Source organism: Dryobates pubescens, chromosome 17, assembly GCF_014839835.1.
Source record: "Dryobates pubescens isolate bDryPub1 chromosome 17, bDryPub1.pri, whole genome shotgun sequence".
NCBI lineage: Eukaryota > Metazoa > Chordata > Aves > Piciformes > Picidae > Dryobates > Dryobates pubescens.
Window position 1 is genome coordinate 21,521,410 of NC_071628.1, and position 23,885 is coordinate 21,545,294.

At 57.7% G+C, this 23,885-nt stretch overlaps 1 protein-coding gene across 1 annotated transcript; it reads right to left on the reverse strand.

The window, feature by feature from the left end:
• Positions 1-642: 642 nt before the first annotated feature.
• On the reverse strand, positions 643-20,296 carry MAN2C1 (mannosidase alpha class 2C member 1). Its single transcript, XM_054169011.1, has 26 exons — positions 20,188-20,296; positions 19,602-19,727; positions 17,922-18,045; positions 16,300-16,370; positions 15,917-16,094; positions 15,295-15,484; positions 14,745-14,851; positions 14,059-14,169; positions 13,683-13,775; positions 13,205-13,321; positions 12,396-12,491; positions 11,945-12,090; positions 11,358-11,481; positions 10,087-10,208; positions 8,945-9,030; positions 7,951-8,121; positions 7,598-7,680; positions 7,342-7,436; positions 6,688-6,792; positions 6,418-6,574; positions 4,289-4,432; positions 4,092-4,201; positions 2,790-2,869; positions 2,518-2,663; positions 1,242-1,345; positions 643-1,161 (listed from the first exon to the last, which is right to left on the reverse strand). Exons 1-26 carry the CDS (start codon positions 20,277-20,279, stop codon positions 1,044-1,046), a joined length of 3,096 nt encoding a protein of 1,031 aa, XP_054024986.1. The 5' UTR covers positions 20,280-20,296; the 3' UTR covers positions 643-1,043.
• Between the last annotated feature and the right edge of the window lie 3,589 nt (positions 20,297-23,885).

Consider the following 23,885-nt stretch of genomic DNA (forward strand, 5'->3'; position numbering starts at 1 on the left):
GCCACACATTGTGCTGGACTCTGACCCTTCCCTCTGCCTGGAAGTGGGATTCCCTCTTCCTTCCCCTCTCTGCTTTGCTGCCTGGCTCACTGTTTTTAGCTGGCTAATAAAGTATTTTGTGTAGAAACCCCTGCACACCTGGTTTTGTGCTAAGGGCAACCCTTTTGTGCCCACTCTCATCCCCACGTGGGCTGGAGCAGGCTTCCCCTCCACTTCCACCCCCCAAAAAATAAAGATGAGCTTTGTCTGCCCAGCCCCAGGAGGCAGATCCTGCTGAGGAGGATCAGCAGCTACAGCAGTCCCTGGGAGGAGGCAGATCACAGAATGATAGGGGTTGGAAGGGACCTCTAGAGATCTTCCAGGCCAAGCCCCCTGCCACAGCAGGATCACCTCAGGCAGATCACCCAGGAACCTGTTCAGGTGGGTTTTGCATGGCTCCACAGATGGAGACTCCACCACCTCTCTGGGCAGCCTGTTCCAGGGCTCTGTCACCCTTGAAGGTCCTCCTCATGTTCAGAAGGAACTTCCCTGTGTTCAAGTTTGTGCCCACTGCCCCTTGTCCTGTCACTGGGCACCACTGGGAACCAGTCAGTGCAGGGATGTGGAAATCAAAAGGCAAGCAGCTGGAGCTTGGTTTGCTGTCACTTTGTTTATTCACAGAGCAAGAGGCAGGGGAAGAGAGCAGGGCAATGGCCCAGTGAGTGTGTCTGCACTCACTGCTGGCTCTGGACAAGACACAGGAGGCATGGTGGAAAGCTGCTGCTCCCCAAGCCTCCCTGAAGCTGGAGCACAGCCTCTATGGAGTCAGCCAGCCTGCCCCACAACCTTACCCAGGCTTCAGCAAGCTAGGAACTGGCTCAGGCCCTCCTGCCCTGCTTAGGCAGCGGGCAGCTGACCGTGGTGGCTCTTGAGCACTGCTCTCTGATGGTGAGGGGAGGGCTCTGCCCTTCTCTGGGACCACCTTCTTGCACAGCTCTTGGGATGGGGGAAGCTCACAGCGCTGGTCCAGGGTGGCAGAGCATCAGGAAGGGTGGTGGAGTGTGTCAGTGCCTCAAGACCAGCAGGACAGAGAGCACACGGAAGGGTGTGAAGGAGAGCCTCACGCCCTGCGGCTCCAGTGGCAGGCGGCCCTCTGCAGCTGGCTGCTCCAGGAGGTCACAGCTGGGGAAGAAAGCAGCAGGTGAGGCTGAAGTTACTCATCTCCACCACCAAGAGTGCCCAGCCCTCCAGCATGGACTTACAGCATCGCCTCCTGAACGGGGAAGGAGGTCTGGAGCCAGGCGCTGACGGTGCTGCCGTGAGCCTCGTACAGACGAACCACCAGAGCGTCAGACCTGTCCTCAGCCTTGGGGACAGCCAGGAGTGAGGCAGGCTCCTCCCCTCCTGCACCTCGGGGTACAGCCCAGCCCCAGCCATGGGGGCATCCAGGAGTGAGCCAGGCTCCTCCCCTCCTGCACCTCGGGGTACAGCCCAGCCCCAGCCTTGGGGACAGCCAGGAGTGAGCCAGGCTCCTCCTCTCCTGCACCTCGGGGTACAGCCCAGCCCCAGCCATGGGGGCATCCAGGAGTGAGCCAGGCTCCTCCTCTCCTGCACCTCGGGGTACAGCCCAGCCCCAGCCTTGGGGGCATCCAGGAGTGAGGCAGGCTCCTCCCCTCCTGCACCTCGGGGTACAGCCCAGCCCCAGCCTTGGGGACAGCCAGGAGTGAGGCAGGCTCCTCCTCTCCTGCACCTCGGGGTACAGCCCAGCCCCAGCCATGGGGGCATCCAGGAGTGAGGCAGGCTCCTCTCCTCCTGCACCTCAGGGTACAGCCCAGCCCCAGCCTTGGGGACAGCCAGGAGTGAGGCAGGCTCCTCCTCTCCTGCACCTCGGGGTACAGCCCAGCCCCAGCCATGGGGACAGCCAGGAGTGAGGCAGGCTCCTCCTCTCCTGCACCTCGGGGTACAGCCCAGCCCCAGCCATGGGGACAGCCAGGAGTGAGGCAGGCTCCTCCTCTCCAGCACCTCGGGGTACAGCCCAGCCCCAGCCTTGGGGACAGCCAGGAGTGAGGCAGGCTCCTCCTCTCCTGCACCTCGGGGTACAGCCCAGCCCCAGCCATGGGGGCATGCAGGAGTGAGGCAGGCTCCTCCTCTCCTGCACCTCGGGGTACAGCCCAGCCCCAGCCATGGGGGCATGCAGGAGTGAGGCAGGCTCCTCCTCTCCTGCACCTCGGGGTACAGCCCAGCCCCAGCCATGGTGGCTGAGTGCTTCTGCCTGCCTGCACCCAGCTGCCTGACCTGACTGATGACTGTGGCTGCAGTACCCAGGTACAGACAGGGACACTACCACACCCCCTGCTGTCAGTGGCCCTGCCTGGGCAGGCAGAGGGCTGCCAACCTGCCCTGTCCTCACCTAGAGCAGGACACACAAACCAGAGAGCTCACTGTTTCCACCCAGCTGAGCCTGCCTGCCGCCCAACACAAGCCAAGCCACCTGCAGCAACCACAGCCTGACCCCCCTGCCCTGCCCTGGGGACTTGCCTGCTTGACAGCCTCCAGCACCACAGCAGGGGAGCTGACAGAGAAGGCACTCCAGGCTGGGCACTGGGCACAGCTGGCTGGCACCACGTGGAGGGGGAAATTCAAGTTGTAGGCATGCTGGATCACACCAGCATCCTGGAAGGAACCTGCAAGACCAGAACTTCTAAGAGAGCCTCTACACACACAGAGCCAGAGACATGCCAGGGCTCAGTGGAGCATCCTCCACCCTGTGTGCCCCCACAGGGCACCTACCCCTCGTAGCCATCACTCACCCCGGTGAGGCAGCACAGCGTAGGTGAAGCGGTGGTGCCCGATGTCTGCCGTGGCATCAGGGGACTTGGGTGCTCTCAGCCTAAGGCAACAAGAAGTAGGTGAAGCTGGTGTCTCAGCAGCACCTTCCATCAGCCAGCACAGAGCCAGAGGAGCTGTGACAAGACAACTGCCTGCCACCACTAGCTCCAGGCTGGGCCCTGAGGCTGGAATCCCACAGGCTGCTGGTGTCTGGCAGCAGCACCCTGAAGGCACACAAACGTGAAGGCTGCTTTCCTGGCTGCTGGAGTCCAACTGAAACGTGGCAGCATGGACTCACTGTGGTTGGAAAAGACCTTTCAGAGCAGAGTCCAGCCATTCTCTAACTCTCCCAAGGCTGGTGCTAAACCCTGACCCTCAGCACCACATCTCTGCCTCTGTCAAACCCCTCTAGGGATGGGGATTCATCCACCTCCCTGGGCAGCCTGCTCCAGTGTTTGAGAACCCCTTCAGGGAAGAAGTTTCTTCTACTGTCCGACCTAAACCTCCCCTGGTGCAACTTGAGGCCATTTCCTCTTGTCCCCTCACTTGTTCCTTGGGAGAAGAGACCAACTCCCACCTGGCTCCAGCCTCCTTTCAGGGAGTTATAGAGAGCAGTAAGGTCTGCCCTCAGCCTCTTTCCCCAGGCTGTCAACACCCCCAGTTCCCTCAGCTGCTCCTCACCAGCCCTGTTCTCCAGACCCTTCCCCAGCTTTGTTGCTCTTCCCTGGACTCACTTCAGCCCCTCAATGTCCTTCTTGGAGTGAGTGGCCCAAAACTGAACCCAGTTCTCAAGGTGTGGCCTCACCAGTGCTGAGCACAGGGGCACAATCCCTGCTTTGGTCTTGGCCACCTGGGCACACCACTGGCTCATCTTCAACTAGCTGCAGACCAACACCCCCAGGTCTTTGCTGGGCAGCTTTCTTGCCCCTCTGCCCCAAGCCTGGAGTTCATGGGGTTGCTGTGACCAAGCAGGTCCCCAAGATGGTGGAGTTTCACTCAGCTTTGTATGCATCCATAACATCACTCTGCTTTCCATCTCCTTAAGCCTCCTCTCCTGAGCAACAACAGGAAAGCTACTTGGGGCAAACGTGGACCTGCTCTCTTTGGAATGTCTGTGAGCACAATGCCTGGGAAGCACACCAGCTTAACCAACTGCACAAGCCAGCCTGAAGTCCTCCCAGGACAGCCAGCCTAACACACTTGAGGCCAGGCACTGCCTCCACTCGCCACTCTGCTCAGAAGGCAAGCAAGCCCTGCAGCTCCTGCCCCCGAGGCCGGCTCACAGCGAGAGGCTGAGGCGGTTCCCGTGGGCTGCCGCTCCGTGTTTGCAGTCGTTCAGCAGGGCCACCCCAAAGCCGTGCTCGGACAGATCCAGCCACTTGTGAGCCCACACCTGCAGGAGGGAGCCAGGGACACCTTCAGCACAGGGAACAACAGCAGCCACACCACGGGGGGGAGCAGCCCCAGCCCGGCCTCTCACCTCGAATCGAGCCCAGTCCCAGGACGTGTTCCGGTGCGTCGGCCTCTGCAGGTGGCCGAACTGGATCTCGTAAGTGGCCTCTGGGCTTCGGACCTGCACGGGGAACTCCACCTTCAGGAACTTGTGGGCCTCCTTCCACTCAACCTAAAGCACAGAATCACAGAATGGGAGAGAATAGAATAGAATAGAATAGAATAGAATAGAATAGACCACACCAGGTTGGAAGAGACCTTCACGATCATTGAATCCAACCTATCATCCAACCCAACCCACCTAATCAACTAACCCATGGCACCAAGCACCCCATCCAGTCTCCTCCTGAACACCTCCAGTGATGGTGACTCCACCACCTCCCTGGGCAGCCCATTCCAATGGGCAGTCACTCTCTCTGTATAGAACTTCTTCCTACCCTCCAGCCTAACCCCCCCCTGGTGCAGCCTGAGACTGTGTCCTCTTGTTCTGGTGCTGGCTGCCTGGGAGAAGAGACCAACCTCTGCCTGTCTACAACCTCCCTTCAGGTAGTTGTAGAGAGCAATAAAGTCACCCCCGAGTCTCCTCTTCTCCAGGCTAAGCAACCCCAGCTCCCTCAGCCTCTCCTCACAGGGCTGTGCTCCAAGCCCCTCACCAACTTCATTGCTCTTCTCTGGACACCTTCCAGCAAGTCAACCTCCTTCCTAAACTGAGGAGCCCAGAACTGGACACAGGACTCAAGGTGTGGCCTAACCAGTGCAGTGTACAGGGGCAGAATGACCTCCCTGCTCCTGCTGGCCACACTGTTCCTGATGCAGGCCAGGATGCCAGTGGCCCTCCTGGCTGCCTGGGCACATTGTAGCCTCATGTTCAGCCTACCATCAACCAGCACCCCCAGGTCCCTTTCCACCTGACTGCTCTCCAGCCACTCTGACCCCAGCCTGTAGCTCTGCCTGGGGTTGTTGTGGCCAATCTGGCCACTTGAATCTGGCACTTGGTTGTGTTCAATCTCCTGCCCTTGGACTCTGCCCATCTGCCCAGCCTGTCGAGGTCCCTCTGCAGAGCCTCTCCACCCTCCAGCAGGTCAACTGCTGCCCCCAGCTTGGTGTCATCTGCACATTTATTGATGATGGTCTCAATGCCCTCATCCAGATCATCAATAAAGATGTTAAAGCGCATGGGGCCCAGCACTGCTCCCTGGGGCACACCACTGGTGCCTGGCTGCCAGCTGGCTGTGGCACCATTCACCACCACTCTCTGGGCTCAGCCTCCAGCCAGTTCCTAACCCATCGCAGTGTGCTCCCACCCAAGCCATGGGCTGACAGCTTGGCCAGGAGTTTGCTATGGGGGAGAGTGTCAAAGGCCTTGCTGAGGTCCAAGTAGACTCCATCCACAGCCTGCCCCACAGCCACCAGGCAGTCACCTGATCATAAAAGGAGATCAGGTTGGTGAGGCAGGACCTGCCCTTCCTAAATCCATGCTGGCTGGGCCTGAGCCCTTGGCCATCCTGTAAGTGCTGTGTGACTGCACTCAAGATGACCTGTAGAGGTTGGAAGGGACCTCATCGAGCCCAACCCCCTGCCCAGAGCAGAATCACCCTAGGGTAGGCCACACAGGGAATGTGGCCAGGTGGGCTTGGAAAGTCTCCACAGAAGGAGACTCCACAACCTCTCTGGGCAGCCTGCTCCAGGCCTCCAGCACCCTCAGTGTAAAGAAGTTTCTCCTCATGTTGAGGTGAAGCCTGCTGTGCTCAAGTTGGTATCCATTGCCCCCTGTCTGCACACCACCAAAAAGAGCTTGGCCCCTTCCCCTCAGATATTGATAGGCATTGATCAGATCCCCTCTCAGTCTTCTCAAGACTCTATGTGGCAACATGACCATGGCAGACTGTCAGGCAGAGGCTGCCCTTCTCCTTCCCCAGTGTGCTGCAGCCAGCTCACCACTGGACCAGCTACAATGAAACCACACCAGAGCCTGATCACAGGTAACTGGTGGGTTTCTCTTCCAGCTTCATCCCTCGGGACTCCCACCCCTAAGGCAGAGGAAGCTCCAGGGATGGAAACAGGAAGGGGAATGTCATTTAGGCCTGAGGTTCAGCTCCCCAGGGCCCAGCCTGGGGGGGACAGATGTCTGTATGGTACAGCAGCTGCTGGCCTAACCTGGGTCTGGAAGCGGAGGTAGGGGCACGAGGCATCCAGGATGACATCCTGGGTCAAGGTGCTGCCCTCCCCGACCTGCAGAGAGAAGCTGGCACTGCCCTGCAGGCCCCCAGCCAGGCTGACTTCCAGAGGCTTCAGCAGCTTGCTCACTGGCTTCCTAAAGGGATAAAGGCAGAGCTGGTCTCAGCTCAGTAGCTAGAGGTGCCCAAACCCCAGGGAGGCAAGGACCCCCAAGCCTAAATCCGAGGGCTGCACGCGCTGCTCCTCTACCTGGTTTCCAAGTGGTAATCCATCACATCCCAGGCATCCCAGTACAGAGGAACATCATCAAAGAGTGCAAACTGGTTGGCATAGCAGCCATCTGGGACTGACTCTCTGCAACAAAGTGGAACAAAAAAAAAAACCCCTTGCAGAATCACAGAACTGCTTTGCTTGGGAAAGACCTCAAAGATCACTGAGTCCAACCATCAACCCAGCACCACCATGGCCATCAAACCACCTCCCCAGCTGCCATGGCCACAGGGTGCTGGAAAGCCTCCAGGGATGGTGACCCCACCACCTCCCTGGGCAGACTGTTCCAATCCCTGACCACACCCTCAGCAAAGAAACTTTTCCTAGTATCTATCCTAAACCTCCCCCGGTACAACCTGAGGCCTCACTCTATCACCTGATGCTAGGGAGAAGAGGCCAACCCCCACCTCACTGCAACTTCCTTTCAGGCAGCTGTAGACAGCAATGAGGTCTCCCCTCAGCCTTCTTTTCTCCAGACAGAACAAGCCCAGTTCCCTCAGCTGCTCCTCATAAAACCTGTTCCCCAGGCCCCTCACCAGTATCAGAACTGGCAGTGGAGAAGGATGCAGAGCAAGAAGGCAACTCGAGAGCGAGCTGAGGAGCCCAGCTGCAGTAACTGGATGAGAGATGTACCTCTGGGAGCCCACCAGCTGAAGGGAGGTGAGGTGCCCCATCCTGTCCAGGCAGACTGCAATCAGCCCATTTTCCATGGTGATGGAGCCATCCTCCTTGGGGGAAAGGACAGAAGCAGACTGCAGAGACCCACAGCTGCAGGAGCTGAGTGCCCCGGTTGCAAGTCTAGCTGCTGCCTCCTGGATTCCTTGGATTTCTCCCAGTCAAGCTCTGAGGCAGGGGACACCAAGGTGAGGACAACTGCCACTGTGCTTACCAGCTTCCTGACTGCCACAGGCTGAGGGGGCAGCAATGGCTCCCTCACTAGAGCATAGCCCATGCTGGGGACCGTCACCAGAGCTGCAAAGCAAAGAGCTTCTGTTCCAGCATCTCCCCCAGACCTAACCCTGAGCCCCACTGTGCTCATGTCAGACCTACCACCTCCTCTCATAGCCTCCTCTTCTCCATCCACAGTTCAGGCACAACTTGAAGTGGGACAGAGTCCCAGGGAGTGATTTGCCAAGTCCCTAAACCCTCCCCAGGGCAGGCAGAGGCAAGGTTGCTCTTTGGCAGCTGCCTCTGCCCCTGGAAGCTGCTCTGACACCCCAGCTACGCGCCGGTTCCACGTACCTAAAGCGTCCCTTCCGTCTGGCCCAGTCCTGGAGATCACCTCAGTGCGTTCCCAGGGCAAAGTGTTCAGCACCAGGCTGCTGTGGGCACTGCCAGCCTCAGGCTGCAGCAGCTCCTCGCACAAGGACTGCACAGCTTCCTCCTGCAGCCTGGCTCCGGCCCTGCGGATCTCTGAGCGACAAGAAAAGTGTCCCTGAGCTGCCACCTGAGCCTCTGGCACTCCTGTGCAAGGTAGCTACCAGCACTGAGGAGCTGTGTCTGCTAGTAACTGAGGTTTAGCATCATTCTTAACTTGGTTGGTATGAGATGACAAAGAGCTGTGCCAGCACAGCTGGAAAACTCTGGGGCTCAGCCTGACAGAGTTGGGGCTGCTCAGTCTGGAGAGGAGAAGGCTCCCAGGAGACCTTCTTGGGGCCTTCCAGTGTCTGCAGGGGGCTGCAAGAAAGCTGGGGAGGGACTTTTGAGGGTGTCAGGGAGTGACAGGGCTGAGGGGAATGGAGCAAAACTAGAAGTGGGGAGATTCAGACTGGATGTGAGGAAGAAGGTCTTCCCCAGGAGGGTGGTGAGAGACTGGCACAGGTTGCCCAGGGAGGTGGTGGAAGCCTCATCCCTGGAGGTTTTGAAGGCCAGGCTGGAGGTGGCTGTGAGCAACCTGCTGTGGTGTGAGGTGTCCCTGCCCATGGCAGGGGGGTTGGATGACCCTTGAGGTCCCTTCCAACCCTGACAATTCTCTGATTCTATACTGAAGTAAAGCTCCTGCCAGGGCCTGTGGGCAGGGAGGGGCAAACCTTGGCTGGGCTCTTATCTTGGCAGAGAATTCCCTAAACTGGGGATGGATTTGAATCCTTTGTCTAACAACTCCCTGTGGAGTTAGCAGTGCTGCAGACACTGCTTGCACACCCACAGCACCTGGCAGCCCAGCACTGACACCTCTGCAGCCCCACCAGGCTGGAACAAACAGAGGAGTGTCCTCCATGCCGAACTCCCTGCTCACCTGTGTAGTACTGCAGGGCATCCTCGACCACCAGCTGGATACAGCTGCCTGGCAAAACATCATGGAACTGATTGAGCAGCAACAACCTAAAACCAGAGAACAGAAACCAGGTGGGAAGCAGAGGGGAGCAGCAGATTTGTTCTGGTTTGCTCAGCCCTGCCTGCATGATGGACAAACTTAGTAACTGTTCCTTACCTCCCTGGATCGTTTCTGTAGCACCCTTTACATCCCTCTCTGGGAAGATGCTCAGGACTTGCCAACTGCCATTTTAATAAGCCACAGCCTCAGGGTGCAAGAGGTACCTTTTTTTAACCCTCAGGGCTATCCAGGTACAGTACTGCACAAGTTCAGACAAGTCAAAATGAGTGAGGAATAAGCTTAAGAGGGAAGCCAAGCTTCCAGCCAGTGGAGTAGTGAGGTTTGGGAGGGATCTTCCAATGGGAGAATGAAGCAAAGCACTGAAACACTTTCCAGGTGGAGCCTGATCAATTTATCCTACAAGGAAGCTGGAGGGCAGGGAGTACTTTTGACAAGGGCTTGTAGTGACAGGACTAGGGGCAATGGCTTTTAACTGGAAGAGGGAAGATTGAGACTGGAGATTAGGAAGAGATTCTTCTTCAGGAGGGTGGTGAGACACTGGAACAGGTGGCCCAGAGAAGTTGTGGATGCCCCTTCCCTGGAGTAGCCAGGTTGGATGAGGCCTTGAGCAAGCTGGGCTGGTGGGAGGTGTCCCTGCCCATGGCAGGGGGGTTGGAACTGGATGACCTTTGAGATCATTCTATGATTCTGTGATCTAGGGCAGGAGTTGTGTACACACAGCCCTGCAGTACGGACTCTGAAAAGGTCCCTGCACCCTAACTGCTCTCCTGCTCACTCAAGAGGCAGCTCAACCCCAAACAGGCTGTGGTCAGACACCCTTCTGTCTCCAGCTTAAGAAGGCTCAGAGATAAGTGGCCATCTCCCAGCCCAGCCCACCAAGCTGCCCAAGAACTGCCCACACCAGTGCTGCCCAAGTGGCCCAGGCCCAAGGGTTTCTACCCAGGCTCAGGCAGAGACGAGGAGCAGTACCCCAAGCACAAGGCAGCTCTCACACTGAAGTCCCCAGCCTCCCCACCCCCTCCAGTGCTCCCAGAGGCCCTCACCTCCACAGCTGCTGCAGCTGGCTGGCAGGATACTGGAAGGCCCTGCCCCGTGCCACAGCCAAGCTGCTGAGCACTTCCACGTCGTGCAGGATTCGCTCGCACTCCCGATTCCCCTTCTTGATCTGGTGTCAGAGCAAGGAGGGAAGGAAGCTGCTGCCTGGGAGTGGATCTCCACACCAGCAGCAAGCAGAAGCCCAGCTCCAGCCCTGGAAGCTGGTTGTGTGCTGGTTAATGAGTTTGCCACTACCAGCGAGTTGGGTTTTGTCGCTGCTCGAACCGGAACTCCAAGCACAGGACACAGCCTGCCCTGCCTCTGCTCTCCCCTGCCTCTGCTCTCCCCTGCCTCCCCTGCTTCTGCTCTCCCCTGCCTCTGCTCTCCCCTGCCTGCCCTGCCTCCGCTCTCCCCTGCCTCTGCTCTCCCCTGCCTCCGCTCTCCCCTGCCTCCGCTGCCTCTGCTCTCCTCTGCCTGCCCTGCCTCTGCTCTCCCCTGCCTGCCCTGCCTCTGCTCTCCCCTGCCTCTGCTCTCCCCTGCCTGCCCTGCCTCCCCTGCTTCTGCTCTCCCCTGCCTCTGCTCTCCCCTGCCTCTGCTCTCCCCTGCCTCCGCTCTCCCCTGCCTCTGCTCTCCCCTGCCTGCCCTGCCTCCGCTCTCCCCTGCCTCCGCTCTCCCCTGCCTGCCCTGCCTCCACTCTCGCCTCCCTCCCCTCCCTCTGCTCTCCCCTGCCTCCCCTGCCTCTGCTCTCCCCTGCCTGCCCTGCCTCTGCTCTCCCCTGCCTGCCCTGCCTCCACTCTCGCCTCCCTCCCCTCCCTCTGCTCTCACCTCCCTCCCCTCCCTCTGCTCTCCCCTGCCTCTGCTCTCTCCTGCCTCCCCTGCCTCTGCTCTCCCCTGCCTCCACTCTCCCCTCCCTCCCCTGCCTCTGCTCTCTCCTGCCTCTGCTCTCTCCTGCCTCCCCTGCCTCTGCTCTCTCCTGCCTCCCCTGCCCCTGACCCCTCGCTCAAGCTCTGCAACTCTGCTCGACAATGAGTGATGTGGCAGCTGCTGACCATGGAGGCCCTGTGGTGTTCAGGCTTCCTCCTCATCCCTTGAAGGAAGCCTGACAGTTTTGGAGTCCTGGCTGCAAGGTAGCTCCCACTGTGGGCACTGAAAGGGCTCCCACTGTGGAGGCCTAAAGGGCACTGACTGAAGCCCGGAGCTGCCTGAGCAAAGAGACCTGCGTGTGGCCACCGTCCCCGGGGGGCAGGGGCACCAGCTCCCACCCCATGCATGCAGTCACCTGTGCCTGGGTGGTGTAGGTACCATTGTGCAGCTCCAGGAAGAGCTCTCCAACCCAGGTGCAGAGCTGTGAGGACTCCTGCTCCAGAGCAGAAAAGAGCTGGTCGGGAGTGGAGATCTGAACCCTGTGGGACAGCCACACAGACAGTGATGAGCCAGGAGCTGTGACACAGCCAGTGGGATGTCTCAACCAGACAGGTGGCAGCCCCACAGCCAAGGCCCTGGGAAGCCCAACCCAACCACACACAAGTGTGTTCCCCTCAGCTTTCTCCTGCTCCTCTCCCACTCCATGCTGCTCTGGCTGCCTGCCACCAAGAACTGGACATTCCCAAGGCAGGGACTGACTGCCAGGCACTGCTGCTGTGCTGGACACTCACCCCACCAAGGGGCTCACAAGCAGTCCAAGGCTAAGGCCATGTCCTCTTCATGATGGAGAGACTCTTATCTCCCTGACCATCCCTCCTAGCCCACTCCTCACCCCGCTTGCTCTCTGGTCTCCACACAGCCTTTTTTTTGGCACTGCTGAACACCAGGCCTGGCTCAAAGCAAGTGCTCCTGCAAGGAGAGAGAAAGGGGCTCTCCTCTCACCTTGGCAGCCCATCTGTGTCACTCATTCTCTTCATCCTGTCCAGCATCTTCTGTGTGGGACCCCCTCCTCCATCTCCAAAGCCAAAGAGGAAAGCACTGTGATTCACCCGTCCTTTGTCCTTGTTGTTCTTCACTGTTTTCAGCACCTAGAGGGGTTTTTGGACAGCTGCAATCCCTTGGTGCCCAGCCTCAGCTCTCACAGCTCCACACAAGAAAGCCAGGTCAGCCTTTAGGGTGCAAAGCCCAGTCCTGACCCCCTTCCCCAACCCAAACTGCCAAGATCTGGCACAGATACTCCTCAGAGGCAGGCAGTTGACTGCAAGGCACCCCAATAGCCTTCACCCAGCTATGCTGCTCCCTTCCCAGGCAAGCACTCTCTCCTAGGAAGCTCAGACCTGGCCCCAAGGGGCTGGCACTGCACTTTATGTGCAGGCCTGGCAACCTGACTCACCTCCTCCACTCGGCCGTGCATCCCGTAGGAGTCACCCGGAGGAAAATGGGTGAGGACCTGAGAGCCATCAATGCCTTCCCAGAGAAAGGTGTGATGCTGGAGGGGAGCCAAAGGAAAGCACGGTGACTCCTACAGGCCCCTGTGCCACACAGTGCCAAAAAGCTAAAGCACAGTCCCATTGCTGCCAGGAGCTCCCAAAAGGACCTTCCTGGTCGTGCTGCTCCCAGGAGGAGGTCAGTTCACCCTTCCTCAGCGTTTTAAGGCTCCCGAGCTCCTCTCCTACACAAACGCCTGTGTGCAGGGCACAGCTCAGCACAGAACTCATGCACTAGAAGCCCAAGCTTCTGTGCAAGTCCTCTCCAACACCCAAAGCCCAGCACCTCTGTCAGCAGGGAAGTGCACATGGCACAGGTACTTCAGAGCTCCACTGAATTCAAACTGGGCCTTCGCTTCCACTCCATGGGGCTGCAGGATGCCCCAAGAGATCGGTGCAAGGAGACAGTTGTGCAAGGACAGGGAATGCCACAAGAGTAGGGGACAGCAGAGCAGAGCTTGGGTTTGTTCCCTGTTAGACCTGCAAGCCTGTTACAGCTTCCCTTCTGGAAGCAGAAGGGATCTGTAAGCCAGGGCCCAGCTAGGATCTCTAACCACATCCTTCCACTCCCTTATAGCCTGGCAGGACATTGCCACCACATAAACTGGTGGCTTCTGGAAGCAGACCTTGTGCCAGCTGAACTGAACCCACAGGTCCAGCCCTGAAGACAGACTCCAGCAACTGCAAAGCCCATCCCCTGGGAAGTGCAGCTCACCGGGAAGGAGTTCACCAGGTTCCAGCTGAGCTTCTGTGTGAGGAACCTCCTGATGCCACAGCCACGCATCAGCTGGGGCAGCTGGGCTGAGTAGCCAAAGGTGTCTGGCAGCCAGAACTGGGAGCAGAGAGAGACACACACACCTGAGCCACACAGAGAGGTGAGACACATGTGAGCCACGAGACTGAGCTTGTGGAGGGCTTCTTGGGAGTCAGGCTCTCAGGCCTTCTTGCAAAGAGCAGAGATGTGCTAGACAAGGAGCAGCCTGAGATACCTGCCAGGGACCTACAAGCAGCATGAGCCAGGACTGGGGCTGTGCCAACTGCCATGGGACACAGGGGAGTAGATCACTCCTCATGGCTTTAGCTGCAAAAAGCAGGCCTGTGTGAGGCAGCTGAACCAGAAAGAAAACCCTCACACAGAGCAAGAGGCAGAAGGAGGTGGTGTGCAAGGAGGTGTGCTGGGAAAGAGGCAGTACCTCCGTGCAGGTCCGGCCAAACTGCTGCTGGAAGAAGCGCTGCCCCTGCAGGAACTGCCGCACCATCGACTCCCCGCTGGGCAGGTTCCCGTCCTTGGGGGAGGGGAAAAGCAGAGACAGCCGGTGAGCAGCCCATGCCCACCCACTGCCATCCCCACCCAGCAGATCGAAGAGCTCAGCCAGGGCAGACCACAGCTCCTTTCTTGAGGAACGGGCCGGCAGGAGAGAGGGCTGCAAGGCTGGACACTGCAGACAGCAACCATCACCAACCAGACCGCCTCAGGAAAGGCTCTGCTCTCCCCATCCAGTGCCAGGACTGGTCCCAGAGGGATGGTGCAGAGGGGGTGCAGTGAGCCAGGCTCACCAGGCTCCTCACCATTTCCACCCAGGTGCCTCCAACAGGAATGAACTGCCCCTTGGCCACGAAGTCCTGGATCCGTGCGTAGAGCCCGGGGTAGCAGCTGCGCACCCACTCCAGCTGCTGGGCCTGCAGGAGAGCAGCTGAGCTCCCACCACTGCGGCCCACACACACCCCCCTCCTCTCTGCCACTGCACAAAGGGCAACCAAGCTGCTGAAGGGGTTGGAGAGCAGGCCTGGGGAGGAGTGCTCGAGGCAACTGGGGCTGTTCAGCCTGGAGGAGGCTGAAGGGAGACTTGATTGCTCTCTACAGCTCCCTGAAAGGAGGCTGGAGCCAGGTGGGGGCTGGCCTCTCCTCCCTCATCTCAGAGCAAGAGGAAACGGCCTGAAATTGTGCCACAGGAGACTGAGGTTGGAGATTAGAAGAAACTTCTTCTCTGAAAGGGTTCTGAAATGCTGGAACAGGCTGCCCAGGGAGGGTGGTGGAGTCACCACCCCTGGAGGTGTTCAAAAACCCTGTGGCCAGAGCAATTTGGGGCAGGCTTTAAGGGCCGTGGTGGTCTTAGGTCAACAGTTGGACTTAGTGATCTCAGAGGCCTTTTCCAACTGAAACAATTCTAGGTTTCTGTGGTCCCCCCCCACCATTCCTGGAGAAGCAATGTGCTGCAGGTGGAAGGAGAGCTGTGCAGGAGGAGATGACTCACCTGGGAGCAGGTGAAGGTGAGCTCTGGGTTGCACTCCATCAGGCCCAGCACCGTGGCCCAGCTCCGCGCACACTTCCGGACGGTCTCCTCGTAGGGCCACAGCCAGGCTGCAGGGACAGGCAGGTGGCCCCACCGTGGTTACCACCTGGCACAAGCTCCTATGGGGATGGAGCTGTGCTGCCCTTCATGGATCCTCCTGGGACACTGCTCATGTAAATGCTGTCCTTTGGATAAGTGCTTGACAGCGACACGGCCTGGGGCCTCCGACACGGCCTGGGGCCTCCACTTCCCACTACAGCCTCTGGGGAGACTGAATCTCCTCCAAGGACTAGAAATGGAGGGGTGAAGCCAAGACAGCAGTCTGTCATTCACCCCTCATCACCAGCCCCATCAGTGCACCAAAAGGCAAAGCCAGGCAGACTCTTCCCTGGCAGAGCAAAGGTCCCTTTCCCTTCCCTTGGGGCACAGAGTCTGGAGCCCAAAGGCAGCCAGCTCTGCCCTCAGGCAGCACAGGCAGGCCTGCAGAGAGGGAAGGCTGTGCTGCTCTCACCAGAGTCGATGTGGCAGTGCCCCAGGGCATGGATGGTGTGCTGGCTCTCTCCATTCCTCTGGCTGAAGATGGCTGCAGCCAGGCCCCGGGCAGCAGGGAAGGTGGTTGGGTCTGCCACGTCACACACGTTCACCATCTGGTTGGCAGTGTACAGTGCCTGGAAACTCCTCTGGTTTTCCTCCCCAAGGAACTGGAAGTGACAACAGTTTGACTTGGAGCTCAGCACATTCTCTGGTGCAGCTTGAATGGCACCCCTGCCTCAGGGAGAAGCTGCTACCTCCTCCCAACATCTGGCTCTACAGGTAAGCAGCTGTCCCTGCTTCACAGGCACAACCTTCTGTCTTTGCTCATGTGCTTTCTAAAGCACCCACCCCAGGAGGCTTTGGTCTAACAGATCCTGCCTTGGGAGCAGAAGGCAGATGGAAAAAAACACCTGTGGCTTCTCTCTGCTCAGCCTTCTCCTATTCCAGAGACTGTCAGTTGAGCTGAATCAGCAGGAGCAAACCTTTGCTCCTCCAAGGCTACCCAGTGGGAGGAGACAGGTCATGGGACAGCAGCAGGAGGAGATAAAATGAAGTTGTGGAAGGTCCAAAGGGTGAGAGAGGGAAGACTGCTCACAGACCTGGGCCATGTCCAGCAGTATTTCCAGATCCACCAGCAGCTCATAGGCATCTCTGTTGAAGATGGCCAGCTCAGCCTTGCTCAGGGTGAACCTCCTGTCAGGGTCTGGAGGAGCAATCATACTGCCCTTGCCAGCCCCAAAGAGACCATTGCAGGCCAGCTCCACATACAGGGTCAGACTGCAAAGCAAAGGGAAACCATCAGGGAGCCAGGAAAGTCCATTCTCCAGCCTGTGGTGTGACTGGCCTGACCTAACAACAGAGCCCCTGAACACCACAGGCTTTCCAGAGCACCACAATGATGTCATAGCTCAGCCTCTTGGCTTCAAGCTCATCCAAACTCTCTCAGTGGTGGTGATGGGGTCCAGCCAAGCTGCCCACCTACCTGTGGGGCTCTGACTCTTTCAGGCTCCTTGTCAGGATGTAGCTGGTCTTCTCACCTTCCTTGGTCAGACCCTGCAGAAGAAGGCAGCATGTTTAGTGTATGTCTGCTGAGGTCCATGACAGAGGGCTGGCTGGGCAGGACAAGGCACATCCCACTGGATGGAGGGGCCTGGTCCCACATCTTGTAGGACAGTGCCTCCCACAGCATGGAAACTGCTGCTGCCCCAGCAGTAACACAGACCCTGCCCACACCACTACAGAGCAGGACAGGGCTGCAAAAAGTCCCCTGGGCCATTCCACCACCCCAAGGCAGGACTGACACTGGCACACAGGACAAGATTCTGTCCCACTCTTCTTGACAGCAGTGGAGACTCACACCTCAGGCCCAACACGTCCTCATCCTTCAGGGCAGATTTGCTAATGCCTAAGGCAGGGATTTTCAGTAGCTACATGTTTGTAGACCAGAATCTTAACTCCTGGTGGGGCCCTGGAAACAGCCCCCAGGCCCTCTGGGGTCCAACAGCACAGCATGGAAACCACAAGAACAGTCTCAGCTCTCCTGCTCCACACATCAGATTCTTTACAGCCACTGCCCTCCTATGCACAGCAGTTTCTCCTATGTTTAAGACAGGTCTGCTGTTGCCTCAGAGATTAGCACTTGAGGCTACACAGCTCTACCAGTACATATCCCCCTTTCCATTTAGTTCATGACCACTCTGTCTACACCTCCAAAGGTTCTTGGCTCTCTCCTGCTGGTCCAGATGTTATTCTACTTGCCCCAACACACGCAGGCACTCCTGTGCAGAGGAAAGCCTGGGGTTCTGCTGCTGCCCCACTGCAGAGGGAGGCAGCAGAGCAGCTGGCACAGCCCTTACCCATGCCTCCCCATGCAGTGCTACAGGCTGGGGGTCAGAGTAGCTGGAGAGCAGCCAGGCAGAAAGGGACCTGGGGGTACTGGTTAATGGTAGGCTGAACATGAGCCTGCAGTGTGCCCAGGCAGCCTAGAAGGCCAATGGCATCCTGGCCTAGATGGAGCAGGGAGGTCATTCTGCCCTGTGCTCAGCACTGGTTAGGCCCCACCTTGAGTCCTGTGTCCAGTTCTGGGCCCCTCAGTTTAGGAAAGATGTTGAGATGCTGGAAGGTGTCCAGAGAAAGGCAACAAAGCTGGGGAGGGGTTTGGAGCACAGCCCTGTGAGGAGAGGCTGAGGGAGCTGGGGTTGCTTAGCCTGGAGAAGAGGAGGCTCAGAGGAGACCTCATTGCTCTCTCCAACTCCCTGAAGGGAGGTTGTAGCCAGGTGGGAGTTGGTCTCTTCTTCCAGGCAACCAGCACCAGAACAAGAAGACACAGTCTCAGGCTGCACCAGGGGAGGTTCAGGCTGGATGCTAGGAAGAAGTTCTTTATAGAAATAGAGACTGGCCATTGGAATGTGCTGCCCAGGGAGGTGGTGGAGTCACCATCACTGGAGGTGTTCAGGAGGAGACTTGATGGGGCGCTCGGTGCCATGGGTTAGTTGATTAGATAGTGTTGGGTGATAGGTTGGACTTGATGATCTCAAAGGTCTCTTCCAACCTGGTCAATTCAATTCTTTTCTATTCTACTCCATTCCATTCCATTCTCCTTACCTGGACAGGCTGGGCATCTCGCCACACCATGCCCTCCCCGTCGCTCTCCCAGACAAGGTGCACTTCCCGCCCCGTCCATGCCGGGGGGATGCTCAGCTCCACTTTAAACCAGCAAGTCTCCCACCTAAGAGAGAGCAGGCAGTGACCTCAGCCCACTATGAGACCTTCTCCCAAGGGAAGCCACTCTTCCTCCAAGCCTCCATGGGAAAACTAAAGTGGGGACAGAACAAGAGGTAGATGTGGATGTAGTGAAGCTGCCTGTCCACACAGACCTGCTTTAACCTCTGCCCCCAGACATGGTGTTGTCTGGAGGTGGCCTCCAGCATGGCTGACTGTGACATGCCAGCCCTGTTCTGTGCCATTTCAACGTGCTGGACTTTCTTTTAGCCATGAGCTGCTGACCTGACTGGTTGCTCTTAGACTAAGAGAAACTTCCAACTTGTAGCACTCACCACTGTCAGTCCCTGATGAGGGATGTGACAGCCAGTTCAAAGCCATGCTGAGTGGGGTGATGCACTCTTTCCAGCTGAGAAGGCCTGGGAAACCGTTCCTCCACCCCCTACAGCAACCCAGAAGGCAGTGAGACCAGGTGGTGGAGTCCCCATCCCTGGAGGTGTTCAAGAGGGGATTGGATGTGGCACTTGGTGCCATGGTTTAGTAGTCATGAGGTCTTGGGTGACAGGTTGGACTTGATGATCTTTGAGGTCTCTTCCAACCTTATTATGATTCTATGCCTGGGACAGGGCAATTTATCAATATGCCTGGAGCTCTGATTCTTCTTATCATGGCTCTTACAACCAGGGCAGGCTGCAGGAGGCACAGCAGCCCCAGTGGGTGAAGATGCTCAGAAGGCAGCACACAAATCCTGTGGTGCTGGCCCCAGGCAAGGCCTTCCTGTGAACCCAGAGAAACAGCCAGTGAGACCCTGTCTTTGAGCACTGCTGGGAACAGAAACAAGACATTCTTCTGACAAAGCAGAAGCAAGCATCAGGGTCACAACTACAATGAGGAGTTCTCAGGAGAAAGGATGGATGAACCAGGCTCTTTGCTCTCCTTGGCAACAATCACATATTAGTCTGTTTCCTTGCTAAATATCCCTAAGGGCTTCTGGGCAGACACCTACCTAAAGCACTGGGCAGGGAAGAGTCCAACAGAGGGCTATGAGGATTAAGAAGGGACTGCAGCACTGCCTTACAAGGAGAGGCTGAAAGCCCTAGGGCTTTTCAGACTGGAGAAGAGAAAACTGAGAGGGGATTTAATAAATGTTTATAAATATCTGAGGTCTGGGGGTCAAGAGGGAGGGGACAGGCTCTGCTCAGTTGCACTCTGTGACAGGACAAGGGGTAATGGATATAAACTACAGCACAGGAGGTTCCACCTCAACATGAGGAGGAACTTCTTTACTGTGAGGGTCAGAGCACTGGAGCAGGCTGCCTAGAGAGGTTGTGCAGCCTCCTTCTCTGGAGACTCTCAAGACCCATCTGGATGTGTTCCTGGGTGACCTATGTTCCTGCTCTGGCAGGGAGGGAGATTGGACTGGATGATCTCCGGAGGTCCCTTCCAACCCCGTAACATGCTGTGATCGTCACATCTCTTCACCATTGAAAGCTCATGAGGATTTACACTTGCAAGTTAACTCTTGAGACACAAGCTCCGTGCCCACCGAAGCCCGGTACTCACGTGGGCCCGAAGGAGTCTCCCACTCGAGCAGGTCGGAACTCCTGCCGAACGGCTTCCTCGTATGGGATGCGCCGTGGGGTCTGGAAGCAGGAGAGTGACGCCAGCGGACAGCGATCCCCAAAGAGCCTGTGGCGGGGTGGGGAGGGCCAGGACTCGATTAACAAGGCGAGAGCAGCGGGGATCAGCCTGAGGGATGTGGGACAGGGAGCACCCTGCTTTCTCAGCACGGCCGTACCGTATGGCTCACCCCCACGGCGCTCCCTGAGCAACAACCCCCAAGGGCTCTGTTGGCGCACCCCCACCAAGGAGGGCTGGGGCTGAGGCGACTGTGCCAGCAGCACCCCGCGGCACAGCTCCAGGCCGGCCAGGGGGGTGTGTGCTGTGTTCACTGAACCCTCCCGAGCCCGGCAGCGACCCGAGGGGCGCAGGGTGCCCTGAGGGGCTGGCGGCGGAGCCGGACACAGGCTCCCCGACACAGGGGAAGAGGCCCGGGCGCCGCCAGCACAGCACAGCCCAGCCGAGCTCCGCTTGCTGCCAGCACCCGGGGGTACCGGGGAGGCAGAAGAAACCCGGCCCCGTCGCCCACCTGCCCCGCAGGTTGCAGTCGGTGAAGTAGGTGTCAGAAAGGAACTTCTCGACTCGCTCCAGCGCCGTCCGCCGGTGCTTGAGGGCGGCCATGAGGGCGGCGCTGGGGCACTGCGCTTGCGCGGGGCCCGGAGCGGCCTCCCCGGCGCGGAGGGTGCGCAGGGAGGGGCTGGGTCCCCCCCCGGGGTCCTGCCCGGGCGTCCGGTGGCTCCTCTGGCAGTCCGCTGCCCGGCAGGCGTCTGCGGCAGGGCCTTCCTGCCTAGGGACCGGGAGCGAGTGTTCCCCGGCTGCCAGGCCCTGAGGAACGGCCCCGTTCACTCCTTCCCCCGTAGCCCGGCACCCAGCTTCGGGAGGAAAACAAACAACTGATGATTGCCTCAGCCACCGCAAAACGTGGCCCGAGTCAGGTCCTGTCAGAACCCCAACAGCTGCCCGAATCTCGTCTCTGTCCCGCAGCCTAAGCAATTCCGCACCGTTCTTGTCCTCCCCGTCCCCTTTCCCTCAGAAACCTAAAGCCTCACTCCGTATGGATGAGGAAGAGGAGGACGAAGCTGTAGGCAATGGTAAACCCTGACTGCGCCACAGTCCAGCTTACAACCACGGTATAGAGAGTTCAAGGAGCATGGGCAGAGGGTCACATTACAGAATGCAAAAAAGAAGCAAGTTTACAATGAACAGCAGGGGGGAAACCTTCAAGCTCTTCTACGGTACAGGCTGAGCACAGAACGCAGGGGGTATCCCCATGGCACACCCTAGGGGATTGATGATGCTGGCCCCCACTGCGCTCAGTGACACACAAGCACGGGCTCCCAGGCCAAGACACCCAACCAAGCAGCAGCTCTTCCTTTCAAACTGGTTAAACAGCTTCGTTAGAAGGTTTCCTGGACCTCAGCAAGGCCTTTGACACCGTTCCCCACAGCAAACTCCTGGCCAAGCTGTCAGCCCATGGCTTGGGTGGGAGCACACTGCAATGGGTTAGGAACTGGCTGGAGGCTGAGCCCAGAGAGTGGTGGTGAATGGTGCCACAGCCAGCTGGCAGCCAGGCACCAGTGGTGTGCCCCAGGGATCAGTGCTGGGCTCCATGCTCTTCAACATCTTTATTGATGATCTGGATGAGGGCATTGAGTCCATCATCAGTAAATGTGCAGATGACACCAAGCTGGGGGCAGGAGTTGATCTGCTGGAGGGTAGAGAGGCTCTGCAGAGGAACCTTGCCAGGCTGCACAGATGGGCAGAGGCCAAGGGCAGGAGATTGAACACATCCAAGTGCCAGGTTCTGCACATTGGCCACAGCAACCCCAGGCAGTGCTACAGGCTGGGGTCAGAGTGGCTGGAGAGCAGCCAGGTAGAGAGGGACCTGGGGGTGCTGGTCGATGAACATGAGCTGAACATGAGCCTGCAGTGTGCCCAGGCAGCCTAGAAGGCCAATGGCATCCTGGCCTGCATCAGGAACAGTGTGGCCAGCAGGAGCAGGGAAGTCATTCTGCCCTGTGCTCAGCACTGGTTAGGCCCCACCTTGAGTCCTGTGTCCAGTTCTGGGCCCCTCAGTTTAGGAAGGAGGTTGAGATGCTGGAAGGTGTCCAGAGAAGGGCAACAAAGCTGGGGAGGGGTTTGGAGCACAGCCCTGTGAGAAGAGGCTGAGGGAGCTGGGGTTGCTTAGCCTGGAGAAGAGGAGGCTCAGAAGAGACCTCATTGCTCTCTCCAACTCCCTGAAGGGAGGTTGTAGCCAGGTGGGAGTTGGTCTCTTCTTCCAGGCAACCAGCACCAGAACAAGAGGACACAGTCTCAAGCTGCACCAGGGGAGGTTCAGGCTGGATGTTAGGAAGAAGTTCTTCATAGAAAGAGAGATTGGCCATTGGAATGTGCTGCCCAGGGAGGTGGTGGAGTCACCATCACTGGAGGTGTTCAGGAGACTTGATGGGGTGCTTGGTGCTATGCGTTAGTTGTTTAGGTGGGTTGGATTGGTTGACAGGTTGGACTCAATGATCTTGAAGGTCTCTTCCAACCTGGTCTGGTCTGGTCTAGTCTATTCCAGATCACCTTGGTGGAGGGGGTGGGAGGGTGGGAAAGGTGGGGAAATAGATGGGGAGCATGTGTCAAACCTTGGAAGAGGACAAGCAAGAGCCCCTTCCTGCCTTACAGCAGAGAAACAAGAAGGGTAACTTATGGCTGACAAACCATGAACCTTCTGGGCTCTTTCCTCTTTCTGCAGGAGGCTCCAGCTCAGGATCTGCTGCACGGTAGCCCTTTCAGGACTGTGCTCCTTCACCTTGGCTCCGTACAAGTCCACCTCTGGTCCTTCTTCCCCAGCCTCTCCCCATGGAAGGCAGGAGAGCTCCAGTGGCAACAGAAGACAACCTGCTGTCTTGGAAACAAAATAAATCTCTGGGAGAGGTTTAAGCAGCAGCTACTCAGGGCTCCCCAGCCATGAGAAAGCTGCAGCTTCTCATGGTTTCTCATTGGTGTGGGTCTGTGCCTCCCTTGAGGAGGAGAGGCGGGGCAGTTGTGGCTGACAAAATCCCTGCCAATGTCTTTCCTTCAAAAATCATAGCTTTCCTCCATGTTTTAAAGAGCTACCACTACTAAACTTCTATCCTTGAAAAAATAATAAAAGGATGTATCCCAGATGTGGAGTTCAGGAGTGAAACACACCGAGACCTCCCCCCACCCTTCGCCCTTGCACACACAGGCCCACAAACACACGGGCAGAGCAGCCCTAGGGAAGAGTGGTTTGGTACTTCAGGTGATGTTTTCTCCAGTGCTGAGAGGGGAAAAACACATCAGCACAATCAACCCCAGCCACTTCCCACAAGTGAAGGTCCTTGGAGCTGGAAGACAAAGTGGATAAAAATTAGGTAGTTTTAACAGGCTGTTTGCACCTCACCTGAGTGCACCACGCATGCTGCCTCTGCTTTCTCCTCTCAGATTGTGAGGTCAACCATACTGAATAGTCCACATGTTCCCCTACTTCCACCCCTTCCCCACCTCTAAAATACTGCATGCTGTACAGTGCCATGTCCACTTCTGGATCCCCTATGACAAGAAAGATCTGGAGGTGCTGGAATGTGTCCAGAGAAGGGCCATGAGCATGAGCAGAGGGCTGGAGCTCCTTTCCTATGGAGACAGACAGAGAGTTGGGGTTGTTCAGTCTGGAGAAGAGAAGGCTCCCAGGAGACCTTATTGGGGCCTTCCAGAATCTGAAGGGGGCTACAAGAAAGCTGAGGAGGGACTTTAGAGTGTCAGGTAGGGATAAGACTAGGGGAAATGGATCCAAGCTAGAAGAGGGTAGAGTTAGATTAGAGGTTAGGAAGAAGTTCTTCCCCATGAAGGTGATGAGACACTAGAACAGGTTGCCCAGGGAGGTGGTGGAAGCCTCATCCCTGGAAGTTTTGAAGGCCAGGCTGGATGTGGCTGTGAGCAAGCTGACATAGTGTGAGGTTCACAGAATGGTTTGGGTTGGAAAAGACCTTAAAGATCATCTAGTTCCACCCCCTCTGCCATGGGCAGGGACACCCTCCACTAGACCATGCTGCTCAAGGCCTCATCCAACATGACCTTGAACACCTCCAGGAAGGGGGCATCCAAGACCTCCCTGGGCAACAGTTCCAGTGTCTTACTCTTGTCACTGTAAAGAATTTCTTCTTGATACAGTCTAAATCTAACCTCTTCCAGCTTCAATCCATTTCCTGTTGTCCTATC

Bases quoted from the DNA above. Each gene is read 5' to 3' on its own strand.
- MAN2C1 (XM_054169011.1), bottom strand. From the start codon at position 20,279: ATGGCCGCCCTCAAGCACCGGCGGACGGCGCTGGAGCGAGTCGAGAAG. The intron at 18,046-19,601 runs GTGAGTACCGGG...GCTCTCTCTTAG, and splicing joins GGAGACTCCTTCGGGCCCAC to GTGGGAGACTTGCTGGTTTA. The intron at 1,162-1,241 runs GTAAGTCCATGC...TTTCTTCCCCAG, and splicing joins CCCGTTCAGGAGGCGATGCT to CTGTGACCTCCTGGAGCAGC.